We start from the raw sequence: 22,199 nt of genomic DNA on the forward strand, positions 1-22,199 counted from the left end.
GTGGGCAGCAAAGGTTACCTCACAGTACAATGGGACCTTGACCAGATGGACTGAACAGTAGCAGATGGGAATTTAAATTAGATAAATGTGGTGTTTCATTTTGGAAAGGCAAATTAGGCCAGGACTTGTACACTTCATGGTACAGTTCTGGGAAATGTTTCTGAACAGAGAAGTGCAGGATCATGGTTCCTTGAAAGTGGAGTTACAAGTGGATAGGATAGTGAAGGCGGCATCTGGTATGCTTGCTTTTATTAGTTAATGCATCAAGTATAAGAGTTGGGAGGTCACTTTGCAAGTGTACAGAACATTGGTTAGGCCACTTTTGGAATACTGTGTGCAATTCTGGTCCCCCTGCTGTAGGAAGAATGTTTTGAACTTCAAAGGGTTCAGAAATGATCCACAAGGATGGTGCCAGGGTTGGAGGGTTTGTGCTATAGGGAAAGGCTGAATAGGCTGGGGCTATTTTCTCTGGAGCATTGGAAGCTGAGGGGTGACCTGATAGAGGTTTATAAAATCATGAGGGGCATGAATAGCATGAATAGCCCTTGGGTAGGGGAGTCCAAAGCTAGAGGGCATAGGTTTAAGGTGAGAGGGGAAGATTTAAAAGGGGCCTAAGGAGCAACTTTTTCACGCTAAAGGTGATGCATGTGTGGAATGAGCTGCTTGAGGAAATGGTGGAGGCTAGTACAATAACATTTCAAACACACCTGGATGGGTAAATGAATAGCAGGGTTTAGAGGGATATGGACCAAATGCTGGCAAACAGGATTAGATTAATTTAGGGTGTCTGGTTGGCGTGGACAAGTCAGACCCGAAGAGTGTTTCTGTGCTGTACAACTCTTCGACTCTATGCAATAAAACATTGCTAAAGTAAGGATGTGTTCAGTTCAGACAAAGCAGTTTGGATTTTCGCCTTCTGTTGAAGTCATTACTGCAATCAATAGGGGAAAATGCTACATTTATTTTCTTTCTAACAATTTTCTCATGCCTAATTATCTGCAACTCTTGTTTATTTCTTTTTCATTGCTACAAGCACTGACTCCTTGTTAACTGTTTGTTAATAACTGTTACAATGAGAAATTTTGGTGAGTACTTAAGCAACTAGAGGCTTTGTATTTAAGCGTAATACATCTTAAATTCATTATAGAAAAATGCACTTCCGACAAGGGACAACTGGAGAGTAATCAGGAACAGGTGCCCAACCAGAGGATATTGAGGGCCATTGCTACATCAATAATAAAGTCCAAGATCAATGAATGTATCATAACTGGGGGTTATTGGGTTCAAACTTCTTTGATCTGTACAGCTTATTTTTTCAAAGTATAAATTTGATAAATTTTTAGGGGAGTATGAAAGAGCAATTATGACAAAGACAGGAGATAAATTATCCATGCATGATGTTATATTACAGAAAACTGAAAATAGTTTAAAATTTATCATTGAAAATTCATCAAACTTTGGCACAGTTTAAATAGTTCAGTCCTTTTTTATATGATCAATTAATTCTGAGCAGGATGAAAACCTACAGCAATTGTTCTGGTTTTTCATATTAGATCTAAATAAGAATAACAATGCAACTTTTATAATTAATATTAATATTTCAAAAGTTTTTCACAGCTTTTTTTTCCTCAGTCACATTATTCATTGCATCGCTCAGGTAGTATAACGTTGTGCCTTCATTTCATGGCTTTGGTCTTCACTTCTCAGTCATTTCTGCATTGCCAAGCAACTGTTCAGTCAATTGGCTGAGCTTATCTTGAAGGTCTTCCTTTCTCAACCCCTCCTTCGTCAGAAGTGTTGTGACTCCAGGATAAACTACCAACAGTTGTCTGTCGCTAATTAGAGAGGTGCCTGACGTTCCCCTGGCACAATGTTACTTTTACCTAAATGGTAATAGATAACAAAAAGACTGCATTCCAGCAATCTAAGTTGGACTAAAACTTGGATCCCGCAGAGCTGAAAAGCCAGTAATGCTGAAGTCATTAATAAATTCACAAAATCTGCTATAACCCCAAGTTACAGTCAACAAAATATTGAGCAGGAATCTAGAAATGTACTTAATGTGAATTATGACATAGAATAATCACTGAGCTAGCAAAAAACTGGTTTTACTGAGAAAGAAAATACAATATCTCACCAAATAAAGGGCCAGCCTTTGTAACAAATCACAGATATGGTGCAACAAGAGCATGTTTTAAATGCCAAACCAGCAATGCCATAATGCCAGCAATCATAAACCGCCTGACATCAATGGGTGGTCCTCATTAAAAATGTGTCTTGTATGCATTAGAAGGTCGGTTAACCTTACATTTACAATCCTCTCTGTCATCTGCTCTAACTTAATTTCGACTTTTTTCGGTTCAACTATTTTATCTCTGAGATGTTGACTTCAGGTATCCTTGGATAGAAGTACTGAAAATATACACGAGCTCTCCCAAATTCCAGAAGACTTGATCAGAGCTGTTGGATCCCTAACAGAACTCATAAGAGTATAATTGTTCGAGCGGATTTGAGCTGTCATCTTTTCATATGCAAGTTATCATTCTCTTTAATTAAACATATGGCCAAGTTACAACTGTAGTTATTTAATTATTAACGGCAAATAACCCCAAGCAAAACCAAATGGATAAAATTTGATACAGAGATAGTAGGAACTGCCGATGCTGGAGAATCTGAGATAACACGGTGTGAAGCTCGATGAACACAGCAGGCCAAGCAGCATCAGAGGAGCAGGAAAGCTTGACGTTTCGGGTCAGGACCCTTCTTCAGAAATGGGGGAAGGGAAGGAGATTCTGAAATAAATAGGGAGACGGGGGGAAGTGGATAGAAGATGGATAAAGGAGAAAATAGGGTGAGAGGAGACAGACAAGTGAAAGAGGTGGGGTTAGAGCCAGTGAAAGTGAATGTAGGTGGGGAGTTAGGGGGGAATAGGTCAGTCCAGGGAGGACAGACAGGTCACAGGGGCGGGATGAGGTTCGTGGGTAGGGGATGGGGACGGGGCTTGAGCTGGGAGGAATGGTTAGGGAACGCTGGGCTGGTTTTGGCATGTGGTTGGGGGAGGGGAGATTTTGAAGCTTGTGAAGTCCACCTTGATACCCGTGGGCTGCAGGGTTCCCAAGCGAAATATGAGATGCTGTTCCTGCCTCTTTCGGGTGGCGTCATGGTGGCAATGCAGGAGGCCTAGGATGGACATGTCGTCTGAGGAGTAGGGGAGGAACTGAAATGGTTCGTGACTGGGAGGTGGAGTTGCTTGTTGCGATCAGAGTGTAGGTGTTCTGCAAAGTGATCCCAAAGCCTTCGCGTTGTAGAGGAGGCCACAATGCGAACAGCGGATTTAGTATATCACACTGACAGATGTGCAGATGAACATCTGTTTGATGTGAAGAGTCTTCCTAGGGCCTAGGATCGGGGTGAGGGGGAAGGTATAGCACTTGCTTCGGTTGCAGGGAAAAGCGCCGGGGGTGGTGCGGTAAAATTTGAAACTGTTTGGAAGCCAGCAATTAGACAAACTTCACAGCACAAGCAATTTGCCACATTAAAACAGTCTTCACAAAGTATAAAAAAACTCAAGAGAAATTACAGGAAAAACACAGCAGGTCTAGCAGAGTTAACAAGGCCATTCTTCAGAATTGGATTTCTGAAGAAAGGTCACTGAACCTGAAATGTTAACTCTATTTTCTCTCCACAGATGCTGCTAGACATGTGTTTTTCCATCAAGTACATTCAGATAGACTCGATTCAACTTAAATAGATTATATTCAATGAGACATTTTGATCTCGTGTTGTTAGCTAACCGCCAAAGAGTTATCACAGCCAATTTCAATGAAGCCGTAAACTGTCAAAATTCTTCCATTACTGCAACTGAGATGTTAATGGGAATAACATCCCATTAATTTTTATGCTCCTTATCTTCCTAAACAGGGGTATGTGGAAACTGTTTAAACTTCCTGCCTGAATAGGATTGGATGGGAAACGTTTGTAAAGGTGTGAGAATTCTGTAAAGGGGTAAAATTTTTGTAAAGGTATGAAATTTCTGTTTCTACTGAAGTAGCCAGGTCAGTGACCTTTGTTCAAGCCAAACACTTTGGCGACTTTAAATTGCATCCTGTCCTTATCAGTCACTTCACGAACGATCAATGCTGTTGTCTTAATGTTCCAATTAATTGTTTTATCGATCAGCCAATTCATAGGGTATAAAAAGCAGGGACTGTCTGTTTGGGGAGAATCGCTGATGAAACTCAGCGCTCTGTGCCGGGTTGAGTACAGCGATCCTCCACAGCTTGTACTTGCTAAATAATAAAGGCTTGTGTTTTTGTAGCAGGTCAGTGTCGTGCTATTACATCAAGTCCGTGAGGGTCTCCGAAAACAAACCTAACACAACAGTTTTCTGTTTGCAGAAAACAATTTAGCTCATGTAAGAGCTTGCTGACAATTTAAATAACAAAGTGTGGAGCTGGATGAACACAGCAGGCCAAGCAGCATCTCAGGGGCACAAAAGCTGACATTTCGGGCCTAGACCCTTCGAAGGGTCTAGGCCCGAAACATCAGCTTTTGTGCTCCTGAGATGCTGCTTGGCCTGCTGTGTTCATCCAGCTTCACACTTTGTTATCTTGGATTCTCCACATCTGCAGTTCCCATTATCACTGACAATTTAAATAGTTTACCTTTCGATAAATGTGTTACAAGTTTATTGGGGAGAGTGGGAAAAATAGAGATGATCAGTCACCCCAATGGGGTCACACAATTAGAACAACGGTCAAAATAAAGTAAAGTACCATGGGTAAGAAACAGCATAAAAATTCCAGTTTAAGATCACCTCTAAATTATCATTCAATTTTATTTAAAACACCAAATATAAACCTGGAAATATGAAATACACACAAGCACACAATTTTCTTCAAAACAACGTGTAACTGTAGAACTATAGCTAAAGAGCGTTAAAAACATGATTGTAAAAAAGTGCATCTCTAAAGGCATAGATTTTCAAATTGACTCAATATGTTAATGCTGATCTCACAGTTGGTTACCAATAGTTCAGATCTGTGGAGAAAAAAAATTCAAAATATTAGCTTGAGTGCAAAACACAATAGACTGCCACTCGAAGAACACCATTAATGTCATTAAAGCTTTGCACATGGCAGAGTCAATGGTTTTATTGCGACACGGGAGAAAGTAAGCCTGTATTCCCACTTCAGTTATTTATTTAGGACAGGGCTAGTTTTCTGTAAAGAAGCTAGATTCACTGATAACTGAAACATATTGATCAGTTACCGGCATATTTGTAACATCAAAATATATATTTTTAAATTACCAAACAACAGACTCTTTCTGCTAATAGCTCAGCCAAGGTCAAATAGATTGAACAGTCAAATTACTTACATTTGGATTTTCTGCCTGCTTCTAGCAGTTACCAGTGTAGGCACAGAGCTACCCCGCAGTGCAGCATTCAAAGCCATTGACAGAAATAAATTGTAGAATAGAAACAGATCATTTAGATTTGACATCAACTGTGGTCCTACTCTGTTCTTTTGTTCTGTTAACAGGTTTTCCACTGCTTTCAAACACTTACTAAACCTATTCCTAAATGTTGACATAGTCTCTATTTAATCACCAGTTCTGTTAGTATTTTTCCCAACTTTTATAAAAAGGCTTTCCCAACACGATATCTTAATCTGCTGTATTTAATCTCGTATCAAGCTCTGGACCTCTCAAATCACTGGGAATGCTTTAATTCTACCAATTCATGATCACTCTTTCATATTTTAATACCTCTAATCATCTGTCAATCTCCACAGTTCTAACAAAAACACAACCAATTTTCCCCCAGTGCTTTAAAATCCATATTTCTTCATAGTAAGCATTAAACTGAACAATTGCCGTAATATTCTGACAATAGCTTGGAACTCAATCTGTACACAAAGTTCCAAGCATTATATGCAAAACCTTGGCAAGTCCATGTGAAAGCTGATATCATTTAAAAATCCACCCTCAGATTTCTGGCCTAAAAAAATCTTTTGCTTTTGTACGAATTTGCAAGTAAAATTGACTACGTTTTCAGAGACGGAAGCCAAAAATTTCAGAACAAAATATAATCGCTATAACTGCACCAAAAACCTCAGTTAATGTTTAATTCGACAAGTATCACTTACCATACAACCTGCTATACCTATTTGTCAGTTAACATATGACTATTAGCTTTGAATTTTGGGGGCAAGAAATTGATACAGTGGAAAAAAATGGGATACAAGGACCAACTTCCAGAACAAACATTAAAATAGACGTAAGCTAGGGTGTTCCATCCTGAAGCATCACCCTCAGCCTGCTTTAGGAGGGGAGGCTTAGATCTTGCTAATCAGACCCTTGCAAGTACTGACTTGGTACAAACACTCTGCAAAGGTTAGGTCAAGGACTGAGAACTATCAGTGGGACATCCAACAGCGCAGCCCTTCCTCGTCTTTTCCTAGCCCTCAAGCAGCACTGAAACCGCAGGTACAGCTGTTACTGCCCCTACAGCTCAGAAGGAGGAGGAGGATGAGGAACACCTTTAATAAAACAGGGAAAGACAAAATAAACTGCTGTTAGTTTGAGCAGAGATTTAAACAGTAGTACTGTGCTAGAAGTGTTAGCAACTCTAGATATCTAGAATCAACTCTGAGTAGTATCAGAGATAATGGGAACTGCAGATGCTGGAAATTCCAAGATAATAAAATGTGAGGCTGGATGAACACAGCAGGCCAAGCAGCATCTCAGGAGCACAAAAGCTGACGTTTCGGGCCTAGACCCTTCATCAGAGGTATGAGCTCTGATGAAGGGTCTAGGCCCGAAACGTCAGCTTTTGTGCTCCTGAGATGCTGCTTGGCCTGCTGTGTTCATCCAGCCTCACATTTTATTATCTTCAACTCTGAGTAGTCCTGGTTCAACTGGAAACTGACATTACGCAGTCATCTGCACATAAAAATTTACTTACAGTAGTGATAAGATCCAGTGGGTCATAAGGGGATGAGGCTAGCCTTTCAAGACCATCTTTTAGATGATTTCTGAGTTCTTCATAATTAGGCTCCTCATCATATTGTAGGGACACGACATGTTCAAAATATTTCTTCAGTTCTTCTGTAAATTAATACAAATTGACTTAAAAATGAGGATAAGGGAACATAACATTACATTACACACAAATAACTAATTATTTCAGAAACACAACTTTTATGTTTAAATAAATGTCTTTCAAGCTTGGAAAAAAAAGCTTATTCAACTTAAATAGCACAGTTAACATAATAAAACATCAAGGTAGAAAATAAATTGGGATCAGAATACCAAAAGCTTAAAGCACCAAGTGAAGCAGAGACGTAGTTTTGTGGGAATTTAGTGGGAGCTGCAGGTAGGTTTTATGAATAAGACGAGTAAGGAGATGGCATGAGGGGAAACAAAAAAATGAGAATTCAGACTAAGTCTAAGGCTGGGGATAACCCTAGTGGTGGTTTGGGACTGAGGAACAGGGCAAAAGCAGCTCACAGGTATTCCACACAATGTCAGAAAAGCTGAAACATTTATGTGCCAATCTACATTGAACTAGGTTTGACATGACTTCACATCGACGAGTGGATATTGTTTTAAGAGGAAAGCTTGGTACTTAAGTTTTAATTGATGCAAAGTACTCAAATATTATTAAATGCAAAAATACATTTTGAACAAAAGGTGCAATTTTGGGGAGGACAACGTATGGAGGAATCAAAGTACAGACTTAATCATAATAATACAAAGAAATTGATTAAAGGCAAAATCACAGCAAAACTATAAACAAAACACAAACGGAAGAGCTCCGATGAATTGAAGAAACTTAATCAATGATTAACAAATGGATGAATTCTCGCTTTGAGAGAGATAAAACCTACAATTAAAGAAAGTAGGTGAATGACTGCACATTGAAGGAAAACTAAACAGTTACACCATAAATGTTTTTAAATTGAAGAAGTTGAAAGGAGATCCAAGTGTCTCTGTAGGTTTAATGCTCAACATTCAAACCAACACTGAACAGTAACTGATAAAGCTAATACAATGGTGAACTTCACAAACAAACCAGTAGATCGAGGGGCAAGAAACATTAAACATACTGCATCTAGATCGAATCAGACCATACTTTGGAAACAGAATCCAATTCTTTTCACCATGACCCGAGAGTAACATTTGAAGACATGAGGACTCCATGAGGTAGGCAGGACAGTTAATGGACAATTACTCAAATTGTGCTTGCTCTTTGAATCTACAATTGTTTTGAGATGTCAGGAAGTATTGGAGGTACTTTTGATATGACCTTAAATCTGCATTTAAATAAAGTGCATGGGTTGAGAGTTTCACTGGCAAAGCCAACAGTTACCGCCCATCCCTAATTGCCCTCTACCTTTTTGAACTGCAACAGTTGCTGGTAGGAAGAGGCTTCCATAACAGAGAAGGAAACATGATATATGTCCAAGTCAGGATGGTTTGCGGCTTGAAAGGGAATGTGCCGATGTGATTCTTCCATGCATCTGCCGCCCTCGGTGGTAGAGGTTGAGTGTTTGGAAGGTGCTATATAAGGAGCTATGATGAATTGCTGCAGCACACCTTGTACCTGGCGCACTGGCTGCAGCCAATGTGAAGATGAAGGTGAAGAGACTGAATCTGGAAAGTAATGGATGGGGTGCCATCGAAGCAGATTGTTTTTGTTGAAACTGCATTTATTAAAGCAATTGGAGAGTATTCTATGACACAACAGACTTGGTGTCTTGTAGGTGGTAGTCAAGTATTAGAGAGCCAAGAGGGGAGTTACTTGCCAAAGAATTCATAGCCTCTGACCTGCTGCTGTAGCCACAGCATTTAATTTGCTATCCTGATTCAGTTTGAGGTCAATGGCAAATCCAAGGTGATGAGTGTGGAAGATTCAGCAATGGTAATATGCCAGTTAACATCACAGGGAGATGGTTAGATTCTGTACATGGGAGGTGGTCATTGTCTGGCCCTCTCGTGGTGTGACTTATTAGCCCACACCTGGACAGTATCCAGGAGCTGATACATATGGATACAGGCTGCTTCAACATCCAAGTTGAAAATGGGGCTAAACACTGTACAGTCCAACATCCCCACTCTGACCTTACGGATGGAAGATACTTTTGAAGCAGCTGAAGGCAGTATTGTCTTACTTTGCACTGGGCATGACTCCAACCAGTGCAGATATTTCCCAAGTTCCCACTGATTCCAGTGTTCCTAGAGTTCGTCAAGAGCAATTCTTTTCACCTCACTCTTGGGCTGCAGCTCTTTTGTCCATGATTCGACAAAGACTGTAAAGAGGTCAGGTGCTGAGTGACTCTGGCAGAAACCAAACCAAGTGTCAGTAAGCAGGTTATTACCATGCCTCTTGGTAGTATGGACAATGACTGTTACATCACTTTCTTGACAAGAGGAGACTGACTGGGTAGTAATTGGCTAGCTGGGACTTGTCCTATTTTTGTGGACTGGATACACCAAGGCAATTTTCCACTTTGCCAGCAAGATCAGTGTTGTAGTTGCTCTGGAAACACCTTGTCAAGGGGCATGGCTAGGTCTTGAGCACTAGCCTTCAGTACTATTGCTGGAATGTTGTCAGGATTTAAAGTTTTTGCAGTATCCAATGCCTTTATGTGTTTCTTGATATCAAGTAGTGTAAGTCAAATTGTGTACAGACATCTATGATGCGAGGGACCCTCAGCAAAAAGCAAGATGAACCATCAACTCAACATTCCACCTGAAAACGGATGTGACTAATTCAGCCTCATGTTTCACACTTAAGTGCGAGGCTCTCCCATTGTTGAAGATGGGGACAGTTGTGCTTCCTCCTACCCCTGTTAGTAGTTTAACTGTCTACCACCATTTGTGACTGGATACAGCAACATGGCAGAGTTCTACAGTCCTGCCATCACTATTCTAAATGGAAAGGTAACGTTGCAGCATCTGTACAACCAGTGCCCAAATTGGTTTAAAAATGGAGTGAGATGCAATCCACACAAAGGATTAGTAGTTAATAGTCAATTTAAGAACTATTCTAGTGTAAAGTAGCACTGACTAGGGGTATATTTGGTAGCTTAAAAGAAAAAGAAATGGAACAATTCTTCCGACACTCAGAATTCAAGCTTGTTTCCCTTGAAATAGAGAATAAAATACCAAGGGGGCATATAGATTTGGCTTTTCAAGTTTTTTGCAATACAGATTGCAGTTATGCTGCAGGGGGTGGGGTTAACAAAGCAACCAAGAGTCACGAACATAGTGCTTTGCCAAAGTTAGATAAATCTGTGTAAATTAATAGCACACTGGAGATAAAGCGCTCAAGTATTCACAATAAAGACACTTTCCACTTCTAATGAAATTTCATTTGAGTACCAATAAATTCAAGGAATGGCTATTAGTAAGGTCAACTTTTAATCCAACCTACACCAAATTATAAGATAGGAATATAGCAGGAATAGGCCATTCAGTTCTTTAAACTTGCTTGGTCATTCATGTCGGATCTGGTTGTGCTCTCAACTCCATTTTCCTGTATGCTTCCATTCACCTTGAATTTTGACAGCCAAACAGCCAATGTAACTCAGTCTTCAATAAATTCAGTTTCAACCCCAGTGCATTCTGGGGAAGTGCATCTGCTTACGAACAAGCCTCAGGGAAATTAAAACATTTTCAGATCAATCTTAGAAGTCAGATCTCTCATACTTTATTTGTGGCCCCTAGCTCGTCTCCCCCACAAGAGGGAGCATTTTCAGGCATCCACCCTTTGAAGCCCCAGCAATAACGGTCACCTCTTAATTCTTCTTAACTCTGATGAATACAGGCCGTATCTCTTCATCCTTTATTCAAGAGGTAAATCCCCCAATCCGGCAATGAATTCAGTGAACATTCTCTGAACTGCTTCCAATGCACTTTTTTTTCAAACAAGGAAACCAAAAGTGTACACCATACGCTAGATGTGATCCTACCCATTACAGTTGTCAAAAAAACCTGCCTATTTTTATATTCCATTCCCCTTACTATAAGAGGCACATATTCCATTTGCTTTCTGAATCGTTTGTATCCATATATTAATATTTTGCGATTTCTGTATCGGGATACCCAGATCCAGGGTACCACAGAGCTCTGTAATCTCTTCATTTAAAGAGTAAACTTATTTTCTGTGATGTCTGCCAAAGTGGACAAGTTCACATTTTTTCACTACATCAGCCAAACTTTCACCCCTTTCCTTGACTAAACTAAATTTGGCAAATTTGCCGGTTGTCCTCCACAGCTTAATTTCCTACTTTTCTTGGTGTCATCAAATTCAACATCCATACGTTAGGTCCATTCATCCTAGCCTTTGATAAAGCTCTCAAGTAGGCAAGGTTCCAGCTCTGATCCCCAACATGCTCCTTTAGTTCTAGTTTACCAACCACAAGACCCATTTATCTCTACTCTCTGGTTTCAGTTAGTGGACCGACCCTTTACGCTAATACATAATCCCCAAACCATGTGCTGTGGTGTAGTAATCTTTAATGCAGCAATTTATTAAATTTCTTTAAGAAATACAAGTACCCCACTTCGCCAGGATCCCCTTTATCCGCTTTGTGTTGCTCCCTCAAGGAGCCCTAATTAGAGTCAGAGCCATAACATGTTTTCCTTTTATCAGGCCATGTTGACTCAGAAAATCAATTATGATCAGGCAAAGTACACTTCTAACAATGAACCCTAATAATTTCTTTATGATAGAGTTTAGGTTGGTGTTGTTACTGCAAATATTGTACTATAAAACTCGTGAAATAATTTGGGATCTTTTGCTTATGGTAACCAGGCACTATATAAAAACAGGCATTCTTTATACCATGAAGAAAAGTACATTCAGTTTTAAGTCATTACAGAAAGAAATATTAGAGTTTCGGTTGTGTGAAGTGTGATCGAACCAAATGGATAAAAGGCTTAGCTTGTGCTGAGTTAGCATTTAGCGGGACAATTTAATTAACCTTGGTATTACTTGTAGTACCTGCATGGCCAAAGTGATTAGAAGCCAATCTAGCTTTTATCTGTCAGAAGTCAGTAAGGTGCAAACAGAACATAAACGCTTAGCCATGGGCTGTCAGATTATAACCCCTGAAAGGGTAAACAACTTCAAGAAAGTTGGGACAAAACCCAACCTAAGTACACAGTTTAAATTCAGACTGTACAACAACATTAACATAAATGCTAAAGAAAATGGAAATTTTAAATGGGCGGATGGAAGGTTTTAATTTAAGTGAGATTCTACAAATATCAAGTCTTGAACCAGGCAAGTAGATCCAAGGGTAGGGTACTATGCAAAGTGCAACAGAAGATCAAAGAATGACAGAAGACCTTTTAGAGACTTCTACCCTGTTGAAATTGATTCAATCACAAGATGGAAAAAAACGAGTAGTGCACAAAGATTTGGTCTCCATCTGCTTCTTAATTAAAATATTCATTGCAAATTCCTCAGCAATATGGTAAAGACGGGAGAATTCCATCTGCAAGCTTGTGGATACAAACAGTCACTGTTGGTAAGTCACATTTACCAAGATATATTTTTTAAAAAACTGTAACCAAATATCTGGAAATGTACACTGAGACACTTGAAAGCATGCATTATTAGTTCCTTGGTCTGCAAAGGATTCTGACAACAAATATGAAATATGCAAACTGTCCCAATAACTGAAAATTAGACACAAAATCTAGGTTCAAAATTTGACAGGCTTTGCAGCATTTTACTTGAACATTACTGAATAACAAAACATTAGATTACATATTTCCATTTTTATTTAATGTTTTAATAATCATAATTAGAACTTTGTAAAAACTGAAAGAACTGCAGATGCTGTAAATCAGAAACTAAAACAGAAGTTGCTGGAAAAGCTCAGCAGGTCTGGCAGCATCTATGAAGAGAGATCAGAGTTAATGTTTCAGGTCCGGTGACCCTTCCTCAGAATGGTACTAGAATTAAAAATCTGGTTTAGCTACAATATTCTTTCCTCCACTCCTCCACCGTCCTCCCCCAAAAACATTACTAATTGGAAGAAAGGGATCCAGTTAGCCAAAAGTCAATCATGCAAGCCAAAAACTTAATGTGGAAATCTGCTTTTATGTTAAAACATTCCCATTATGTGAAAGCAAAGGCAAGAATTCATGAGGATTTAATTTGCTTGGGTTGGATAAAATACATTAAGCAACATATGGGCCTTTAACTTTAAATTGATCTTACCTGGAAACTTTCTTTTACCAAAACAGTACTTGAAAAGACTTGGCAGGTCATCTTTGTACCTAATAAAGAAACCCTAAAAACTAGTAAATCAGTTTTAAAATTCTGTCCATATTATAAATATTAATGTCGACAAGACAAAAGACAACCATTTGGCCCATCAAATCTGTGCCAGCTCTCCATGGAGAAATCAAAACTGTCACACTTGTCTATATGTGGCACTCTCCTGGCCCTGACTTGGTTATTCTGGCCACCATCCTCCTCCCTAATTAGTAGAACAATATTGGAGAGAGCATTTTAAACATGAACTTCATCAGAACCAAAGCCTATAACACCATATTGAAATACTTGTCACCTTCTGCAACCGCATATTTTTCAAGCACTAGAAGAAACAACAGTATATTTTTATTTCAGTTTAAAATTATTTTATTCCTGCTTTTCAGTTCCGCACACACTCCAAGTCAGACGATTTCCTACTTTAGCCTGAGCAATACTTGACCCATGAAACTAAATTGCAGAATAACAAGCAGAAACATTTCTTGCATTCATCTGAAATTCCTCCTTTGCTATTTGAGTAGACGAATCAACCATTTTGTCAAAGAAATCAATTCACACTCCTCCTAAAATAGCATAAGTATTTCAGGTGAACACATTAAACATTTATATTTGTTCCATTGCAACTTTCAAAGCCTCTGAACAAAATGCTGAGAATAGGAGGAAGAATGGGATGGGTGGATAGGGGTAAGAGCACAATGCACTGATATTAGTTAAAGTAACTAGTTCAATCCCTTAAACTTAAATGTTTTCGATGTTACCTGTCAAATCCTAATTTTGCATCAAGTCTCACATTCTAAGAAAGGTTTGATTTCCCAGGGTCCTTTTTAGAAACAACTTAAAGACGTTAACTTTATTAATTAAAAATTTGAATTTTCCTCCTGCAAAGACTCACTACACTATCACTTAGGGTGACAACATTGCTTTAAAATGTTTCAGGTTCCTGAATATACTGGCTTTTGAAACCTTTATCTAACCACTTTGGTATTTCACCATGCCATGCTAATTTGTAAGCCACTGTGGTTTCTTCCTCAAATACTGCTATCTTAAATTTATCTGTTATTTTCCACACTCAAGTACAACTGAAGTCAACTTCAAATTGCGTATGTGCAACATTTAGATTGTGTGCAATATTACGTACAGAAATATACTCACTTACTTCTGTTTTGCTTCCATGACAGAATTGGGGTAATCAACATTACCAGACCATGGCAGCGAACCACACAATGCCTTCAACATACAGTAGCCCAGTATTTCAAGATCACTACGCCTGGAAGGTCCTATAATATATACATGAATTTGTTTGCTTTGTTTGCTACTCCACAAACTATGATTAAAGAAAATACATAGGATAACAGAACTTGTACTATTTTAGGAAGTTAACAAGGAAAACTTCAACTAAGTAATAACCTCCAAAGATGTAAGGCACATCATGTGTTCAGCCTACAAACTGCAGCAAACTAAATTTCACTGCATGGATTCTATAAATATTCCTTTAGAGGAATTAACGCTGCCAAACAGAGATTCAGAAATAATCAGTTAAATACATAAGCCAAGTGCATTATGCAGGAATACCTTCCCTCGAACTATTTTGCACTGCCACAGTCTCACTGCTTAGATTTTTTCTTCTGTTATGAAAAGTTATACAACAAATTACTGAAACAAAAACTAAGATTTAGCTTTCAAAGGTAGAAATCTAAAATTAAGCAAAAGAATGCTTAAATACTGACTTTTGCTTTCAGAGTTTTCTCATGCCAGTACAGCCGTTGGTACATCTTTATACTCCTTATAAGGACAGCCCAGGCTATTGAATAATTTCATGTGCCACATAACTATGGCAACTTGTTCAATTGACTGTAGTGCAGAATCACAGACTAGGCAACATTACCTGAAAACCCACACACTCATTTTCCCACAAGTGTACCTGACACAGTGATTAAGTACAATCAGTTATTCATTTTAATATTGAACCTTAACGTAATAAAAACAATTTCAAGACACATTACAGGAAAATAATCTGGTACCCAGTCACGTATGATGTTATTAGGATATAAAATTAAAAAGTTGGTCAAAGAGGTACGATTTAAGGAACTTCTTGTATGAAAGTTAGAGCAGTAGAGAGATGGAGAGGTCAGATAGAATTTCAGAACACAGGACTTTGACCTCCAAAGGTAAATTAAGTAATCCCAAATGTTCAAGGGACAAGGATTGGAGGTAGTGCAGGGATGGAGGAAATTAGAGATGGAAGGGACATGGCCATGAAAAGATTCAAAAACAAAGATGACTGATTTTCAAAATCAATCTTTTGTTTAAATCAGAACTTGATATAGCTCAACAAGCACATGGATAATAGATAAATAGGACTTGGTTTGAGTTGAACATGGGCAGTTAGGCTTTTGATTACTTCAGGATTTAAAAAAAAGCCAAACATGCACAGAAATTGTTGAGCCTAGAGTCAAAGGTACAGTTCAGCCTTCAACAACAGAGAAACTCAGGGAAGGGAGAAATCAGATGGTTATAGGGATGGAAACGTTAGGTGATTGGGCAGTCCATCTTAGGATCACATGTGACACCCAAATTAAAATTATAAACTGCCTGATTCAATCTTAGAGTTATCCAGGAGAGAGATGCAAGGTTAAGCAGGGACTGAAGCTAAAGTCTTGGAAGTCTCCGGCTCAGCCAGTAGTGATAGGCTAGTGACAAGATAATTGAGAAACATTTTAACCCCTAGAAACTGCTGTGATGCTTTGCTTCACTAGTCACCTTAACATAGGAATGGCATATTGGATTGTAATTTTAATTTGACATCACATTCCTTTTACAATTCCCTTCCACCACTTTTCTGTTACCAGAATTTGTCTGTTTTTGAATAAATCAGGTGATAAAGACAGCAGGTAAAAAAGGCAGTGTTTTTTTTCATTGGTGACGTTAGCCTTCATGTAGACTGGGATAATCAAATTGGTAGAAGTAGCCACAAGGAAGAATTCAGGTTGCATTTGGGAATTTCTTACCCTGTTGTAAAATCCAACTGGGGGATCAGGCTATTTTGGAACTGGTGATGTGTAATATGACAGATTTAATATACAATCTCAAAGTAAAAGATCCCTTAGAAAACAGTGACTGTAATATAGTAAAACACAGTATTCAGTTTGAGGGGGGAGAGACTTGGGTTGGAAACAACTGTGTTAAACTTAAACAAGAAACTGGGCAGTGCTGGCTAAAGTGGGCTGAGAAAGGAATTTAGAAAAGATGGTTCAGAACAATGGCAGATGTTTAAGAAAATAGTTCATGGCTCATTACAAATATATATCCAAGGAGAAAGAAGGTTCTTAGGAAGGGGATAAGTCAACCATAGTTTAGTAGGGAAGTAAAGGATACCATCAAACTTAAAGACAAAAACAAAAACAACGTAGTGAAGATTACAAATAAGCCGGAGATGGGAAAGTTTTAAAAATCAACCAAGATAAGAAAATAAACTTTGAGGGTAAACTTGCAATAGAAATATTAAGATGAACAGCAAGAGTTATTTTCATATAAAGAAAGGAAGGGAGAGGCTAAAGTTAACAGACTCCTTAAAGAATGAAGTTGGGGAAATAATGGGGAAACCTGGAAATAACAGATGGAAGTTGAATAAATGCTTTTTATCAGTTTTCATGGTAGAGGACACTGGAAGCAATCCATAAGTAATAAATCAAGGGGCACAAAGGTAATAGCAAACATATATAATACATATCACTAAAGAAAAAGCAGCAGGTAAACTAATCAGCAAGGCATTATTACTATTTTATATCTAACTAATAAAATTGAATATGTTTGTCTTGCATCGACATTTAGGAATCTAGATTTAGGAACCCTTTACAGAAATAATTGGGCACAACCCGCAAGCCTGTTATTTGTTCTGCAGTTCGTGCGATCTTCAAGATCAACTAGAAAAAGTAGAATAGCAGGAAAAGTTGAAGGGCTGTTTGAACAACTGACAATATAGAAATTAATACAACAAAGTTGGATCACTACATGCGAGGTCTTACCAGCTCCTTTGTGTATATCTACACTGATCAATTCAACAGTGCCCTCATGTGGGGTTCTGCTTCCTTCTCTGTATTCAACGTGTTTACCATCAGGACAATACCTGAATGCAAAGTAGTACCCGACCAAGTATACCTGAAAAAGAAAATTCAGGGCGATTTTGCTTTAGTAGATCTAGGAGTTATGCTTTTTTTTTGAAACTCATCAGGCAAAATATTATGGCAGATTTAAACATTGTTCCTGAGCAGATACACTGCTGGAAGCCAAGAGATGTTTTCCACATCTCAATGTCACAAGTCTAGGGCTCATGGAGTTGGGGATACTAGCATTGTTAGAGGATTGATTAAAAGGCAAACCAGAAGAACGTGTGGGACATTTTTAAGCTGGAAAGCTATGACTAGTGGAAAGTTGCAGGGGTTACCGATTGGGCCTCAACAATTTACAAACTATATTGATGAGAATGAAACCAAATAACCCATCTATGTGTGTGACTATTTCAAGATGGGAAGGTAACAGAGGTTGCAAAGAGAAAGAACACAGAACAGTACAGGCCCTTCGGCCCAAGATGTTGTGCCGAACTTTTACTCTTAACTTAAGGTCTATCTAACTTCCACCCCTACCGTGCACCATCATCCATTTGCCTATCTCATTGCCGCTTAAATGCCCCTAATGAGGCCAACTGCACCACCCTCACCGGCAATGCATTCCATGCCCCGATCACTCTCTGAGTAAAGACCTACCTCTGACGTCTCCCCTATATCTACGTCCACTCACTTTAAAACTATGCCCCCTCCTAATAGCTACCTCCACCCTAGGAAAAAGTCTCTGGCTGTCCACTCTATCTATACCTTTGATCATTCTGTACACCTGTATCAAGTCACCTCTCATTCTTTGTCATTCTAAAGAGAAAAGCCCTAGCTCTCTCAACCTTTCCTCGTAACACCTTCCCTTTGTTCCAGGCAACATCCTGGTAAATCTCCTCTGCACCTTTTCCAATGCTTCCACATCTTTCCTGTAATGAGGCGACCAGAACTGGACACAATACTCCAGATGTGGCTGAACCAACCTTCTGTATAGCTGCAGCATAACTTCACGGCTCTTGAATTCAATCTCTCTATTAATGATCAGGCACTTTCTTAACAACTCTGTATCCACCAGGGTGACAGCTTTCAGGGAACTGTGGCCATGAGCCCCAAGATCCCTCTGCTCCTCCACACTGCCAAGAATCTTTCCATTAGTCCTGTACTCTGCTTTCAAGTTTGTCCTTCCAAAATGAATCACCTCACACTTTTCAGGGTTAAGCTCCATCTGCCACATCTCAGCCCAGCTCTGCATCCTATCAATGTCCCTTTGTAACCTAGAACAGCCCTCCGCACTATTCACAACTCGACCTACCTTCGTATTGTCAGCTAACTTACTAATCCACCCTTCCACTCCATATAATATACAAAAATCACAAACAGAAGAGGACCCAGAACAGATACTTGCGGTACACCACTCGTAACTGAGCACCACGTTGAATAATTTCCGTCCACTACCACCCTTTGTCTTCTAAGGGTCAGCCAGTTCTGAATCCAATCTGCCACATTTCCCCCCTATCCCATGCTTCCTTACTTTCTACATGAGCCTACCACAGGGAACCTTATCAAACATCTTACTTAAATCCACATATACCACAACCACTGCTCTACCTTCATCCATGTGCTTGGTCACCTCTTCAAAGAATTCAGTAAGGTTTGTTAGGCATGATCTACCCCTCACAAATCCATGCTGACTATCACTAATCAAACTGTGCCTATCCAAGTGATCATAAATCCTCTGAGCCCTTTCCAATAATTTGCCCATTACCGAACTAAGACTAACTGGCCTGTAATTTCCGGGGTTATCCCTATTCCCTTTTTTGAGCAAGGGAATGACATTTGCCTCTTTCCAATCTTCTGACATTATACCAGCAGACAGTGAGGATGAAAAGATCATCGCCAAAAGCCCTGTGATCTCTTCCCTCGCTTCCCATAGAATCCTTGGATAAATCCCATCAGGTCCAGGGGTCTTATCTAACTTAAAGTTCCTCAAAATTCCTCGTACATCTCCTTTACTAACATTGACCTCCTCTAGCCTACCAGCCTGTTTCACACTGTCCTCCCCTACAACCAGGTCCCTCTCAATTGAGGAAAACCAAAGAAAAGTATTCATTAAGGACCTCTCCTCAATCTTTAGGCTCTATGCGCAAATTCCTTTTACAATCCTTGATTGGCCCTACCTTTTCTCTGGTCATTCTCTTAAATAGGCAAAAGCAGGTTAAGTGAATTGGTGGGAGTAGTCTCCTGAAATCAATCTCCACTATTCCACAAATCATTACCAGTGTGAAATATAAGCATCCTAGACAGTGAACTGGTCAACGCCTGATCGACCACTATCGAAGTGAAAACAAACTTACACCAGGGGGTTTCATCATTTAAAAAAAAAGTTTTCTTTTTCAAGTTTATCCTGTAGAATGTGACAAAAACATTTATTGCTAATATGCAAACTTAAACTCCTTGTAAATCAAAACATACACATTCATTCACATATAGGCCAGATAAGACAGATGAGGCACACCTTTTTATAAAAGAAATATTGTGTGAGAGAAATAGAGTCAACAAGGAACAAAGTCTGCAGAGAGTCCAACCCAAAAGAAAATGTGGTGTGAGGTGGCTTTTCTCTTTTGGCGATGTTATCATCTTGTTAACAGTGGCAAGCCTCTATTCGGAAGCTAATCTAATCATGTGCTTGACATAAACTAGCAGTTAGATTTGGCTCAAATTCTTTGAGTGGAGACAGCATGAGTGAGCACGTGGGAGCAGCAGCATGACCAAGAGCAACTGCAGGGGTGAAAGCAATTTAACTTACTGACAGTTTAAGGTCTGAGTCTGAACTGCTTTCTCTCCTCTCGATTCTGCATCAAACTGCCTCCATTACCTTGGGACAGTGTTTAAAAGTCACAGACTTCAAAGAAAATTTCTCCCCATCTGTGTCCTAAAGGAATGGCTCTTAGATTGAAAGAGTGCTCCCTAGCAGTGCCCCCACCACAACCCCCACCATCCCATCATTCTTGACCCAGCCACAGGAGTACCACTCCTTTCCACACCCTTGTCAAAACCAAATCAAGTCACCTCTCACTATTCTAAACCACACTGGAAACAAGTCCAACCTGCTCATTCTAGGCATCAATTTAGTAAACCCTACCTGAATTGTCTCCAACACATGGGATTACAGGGAGACTGATCCATTTGGAAACATAACTGGCTCAAAGGTAGGAAATAGAGGGTGGTGGAGGAGCGTCGCTTTTCAGATAGGAGGCTTGTGACCAGTGGTGTGCCACAAGGATCGGTGCTGGGTCCACAGCTTTTTATCATTTATATTCAATGATTTGGATGTGAATACAAGATGTATTGTCAGTAAATTTGCAGATGACACCAAAATTGGTGGTGTAATGGACAGCCAAGAAAGTGACTTCAGAGTACAACAGAAGCTTGATCAGACAGGCCAAAAAGGTGGCAGATGGAGTTCAATTTAGATAAATGTGAGATGCTGCTTGTAAGAATTCAGAAAAGATTTAAGGATGTTGCCAGGGTTAGAATGTTTCAGCCATAGGGAGAAGTTGGATAGGCTGGGGCTTTTTTCTCTGGCGCATCACAGGCTGAAGGGTGGCCTTCTGTAAGTTTATAAAATCATGAGGGGCATGGATAGGGTGAATAACCAAGGTCTTTTCCCCAGGGTAGGAGTCTCCAAAACTAAAGGACATAAGTTTAAGGTGAGAGGGGCAAGATTTAAAAGGGTCCCAAGCAGCAAATTTTTCCATACGGATGGTGGTGTGTGTATGCAACGAGCTGCCAGAGAAGTGGTGGAGGCTGGTGCAGTTACATCATTTAAAAGGCAACTGGATGGATACATGCATAAGAAGGGGTTAGATGGAGATGGTCCAAATGCTGAAAAATGGACTAGATTAATTTAAGATACCTGGTCAGCATGTACCATGTGGTACATCTTGATGGCACAATTACATTTCGTCGTCTTATTTATAGAAGGATGTAAAACTGCGCACAGTACAAGCAATGCAGTCTCACGACTGTATTGCGAAACTTAAACAGAACATGCAGAGACAACAAGAACTGCAGATGGTGGAGTCAGAGTTGATAGCGTGGAGCTGGAGGAACACAACAGGTCAGGCAACAGAGGAGGAGAGTCGATGTTTTGGGTCTCAGGGGTCCAGGCCCGAAACCTCAACTCTCCTACTCCTTTGATGCTGCCTGACCTGCTGTGTTCTTCCAGCTCCACACTGTATTAATTAAGCAAAACAGTGATAAAAAAACCCTCATAATGAAAGGCTAGCATTCCATTAGTCTTCTTGATTTCTTGTTATTTCTGGATACTAACCTGCACTAGAACATCTAGATCCCTCTGCTCCTTGGAACTGCACAGTCATTCTCCATTTAAGTAATACCCTGCTCTTGCATCCTCCCTGCCAGTGAACTACTTCACATTTTCCCCACATAATATTCTTATCAGATTTCTGTCCACTCGCTCAACCTACCTATATCCATCCCCATTCCGTAACAACATACTTCATCTATCTTTGGGTCATCAGGAACCTTATCTATCATGTCTTCACAATCCAACGTTATTGATATAAAATGCAAAATATTGAGTCCAAACAGAGATTCTTATGGGACCTCATTTGTCACTTTCCGTACATCAGAAAAAGACCCATTTATGCATAAAGTTTTCTGTCAACCAGTCAATTTTATGTCCTTACTAGTATATTACCCTGTCTCGAGTGAGCTCTTATTTTGCACAATAATCTTTTCTGTGGCACCTTGTCAAAAACCTTTTTGAAATTCAT

At 39.5% G+C, this 22,199-nt stretch overlaps 1 protein-coding gene across 3 annotated transcripts in view; it reads right to left on the reverse strand.

The window, feature by feature from the left end:
* Positions 1-4,602: 4,602 nt before the first annotated feature.
* The window catches only part of LOC125460059 (inactive serine/threonine-protein kinase VRK3-like), a 41,163-nt gene continuing 23,566 nt past the window's right edge, over positions 4,603-22,199 (reverse strand). For all 3 annotated transcript variants that reach the window (XM_048547140.2, XM_048547138.2, XM_059651645.1), the window contains exons 10-14: positions 17,320-17,452; positions 14,451-14,571; positions 13,241-13,299; positions 6,968-7,110; positions 4,603-5,040 (exon numbers count right to left, since the gene is read on the reverse strand). In XM_048547140.2, the coding sequence (XP_048403097.1) occupies positions 5,035-5,040; positions 6,968-7,110; positions 13,241-13,299; positions 14,451-14,571; positions 17,320-17,452 (462 nt within the window). In that variant the 3' untranslated portion in view covers positions 4,603-5,034. The remainder of the gene's footprint in view (positions 5,041-6,967; positions 7,111-13,240; positions 13,300-14,450; positions 14,572-17,319; positions 17,453-22,199) is intronic.

The sequence above is a fragment of the Stegostoma tigrinum genome, chromosome 16 (assembly GCF_030684315.1).
Source record: "Stegostoma tigrinum isolate sSteTig4 chromosome 16, sSteTig4.hap1, whole genome shotgun sequence".
NCBI lineage: Eukaryota > Metazoa > Chordata > Chondrichthyes > Orectolobiformes > Stegostomatidae > Stegostoma > Stegostoma tigrinum.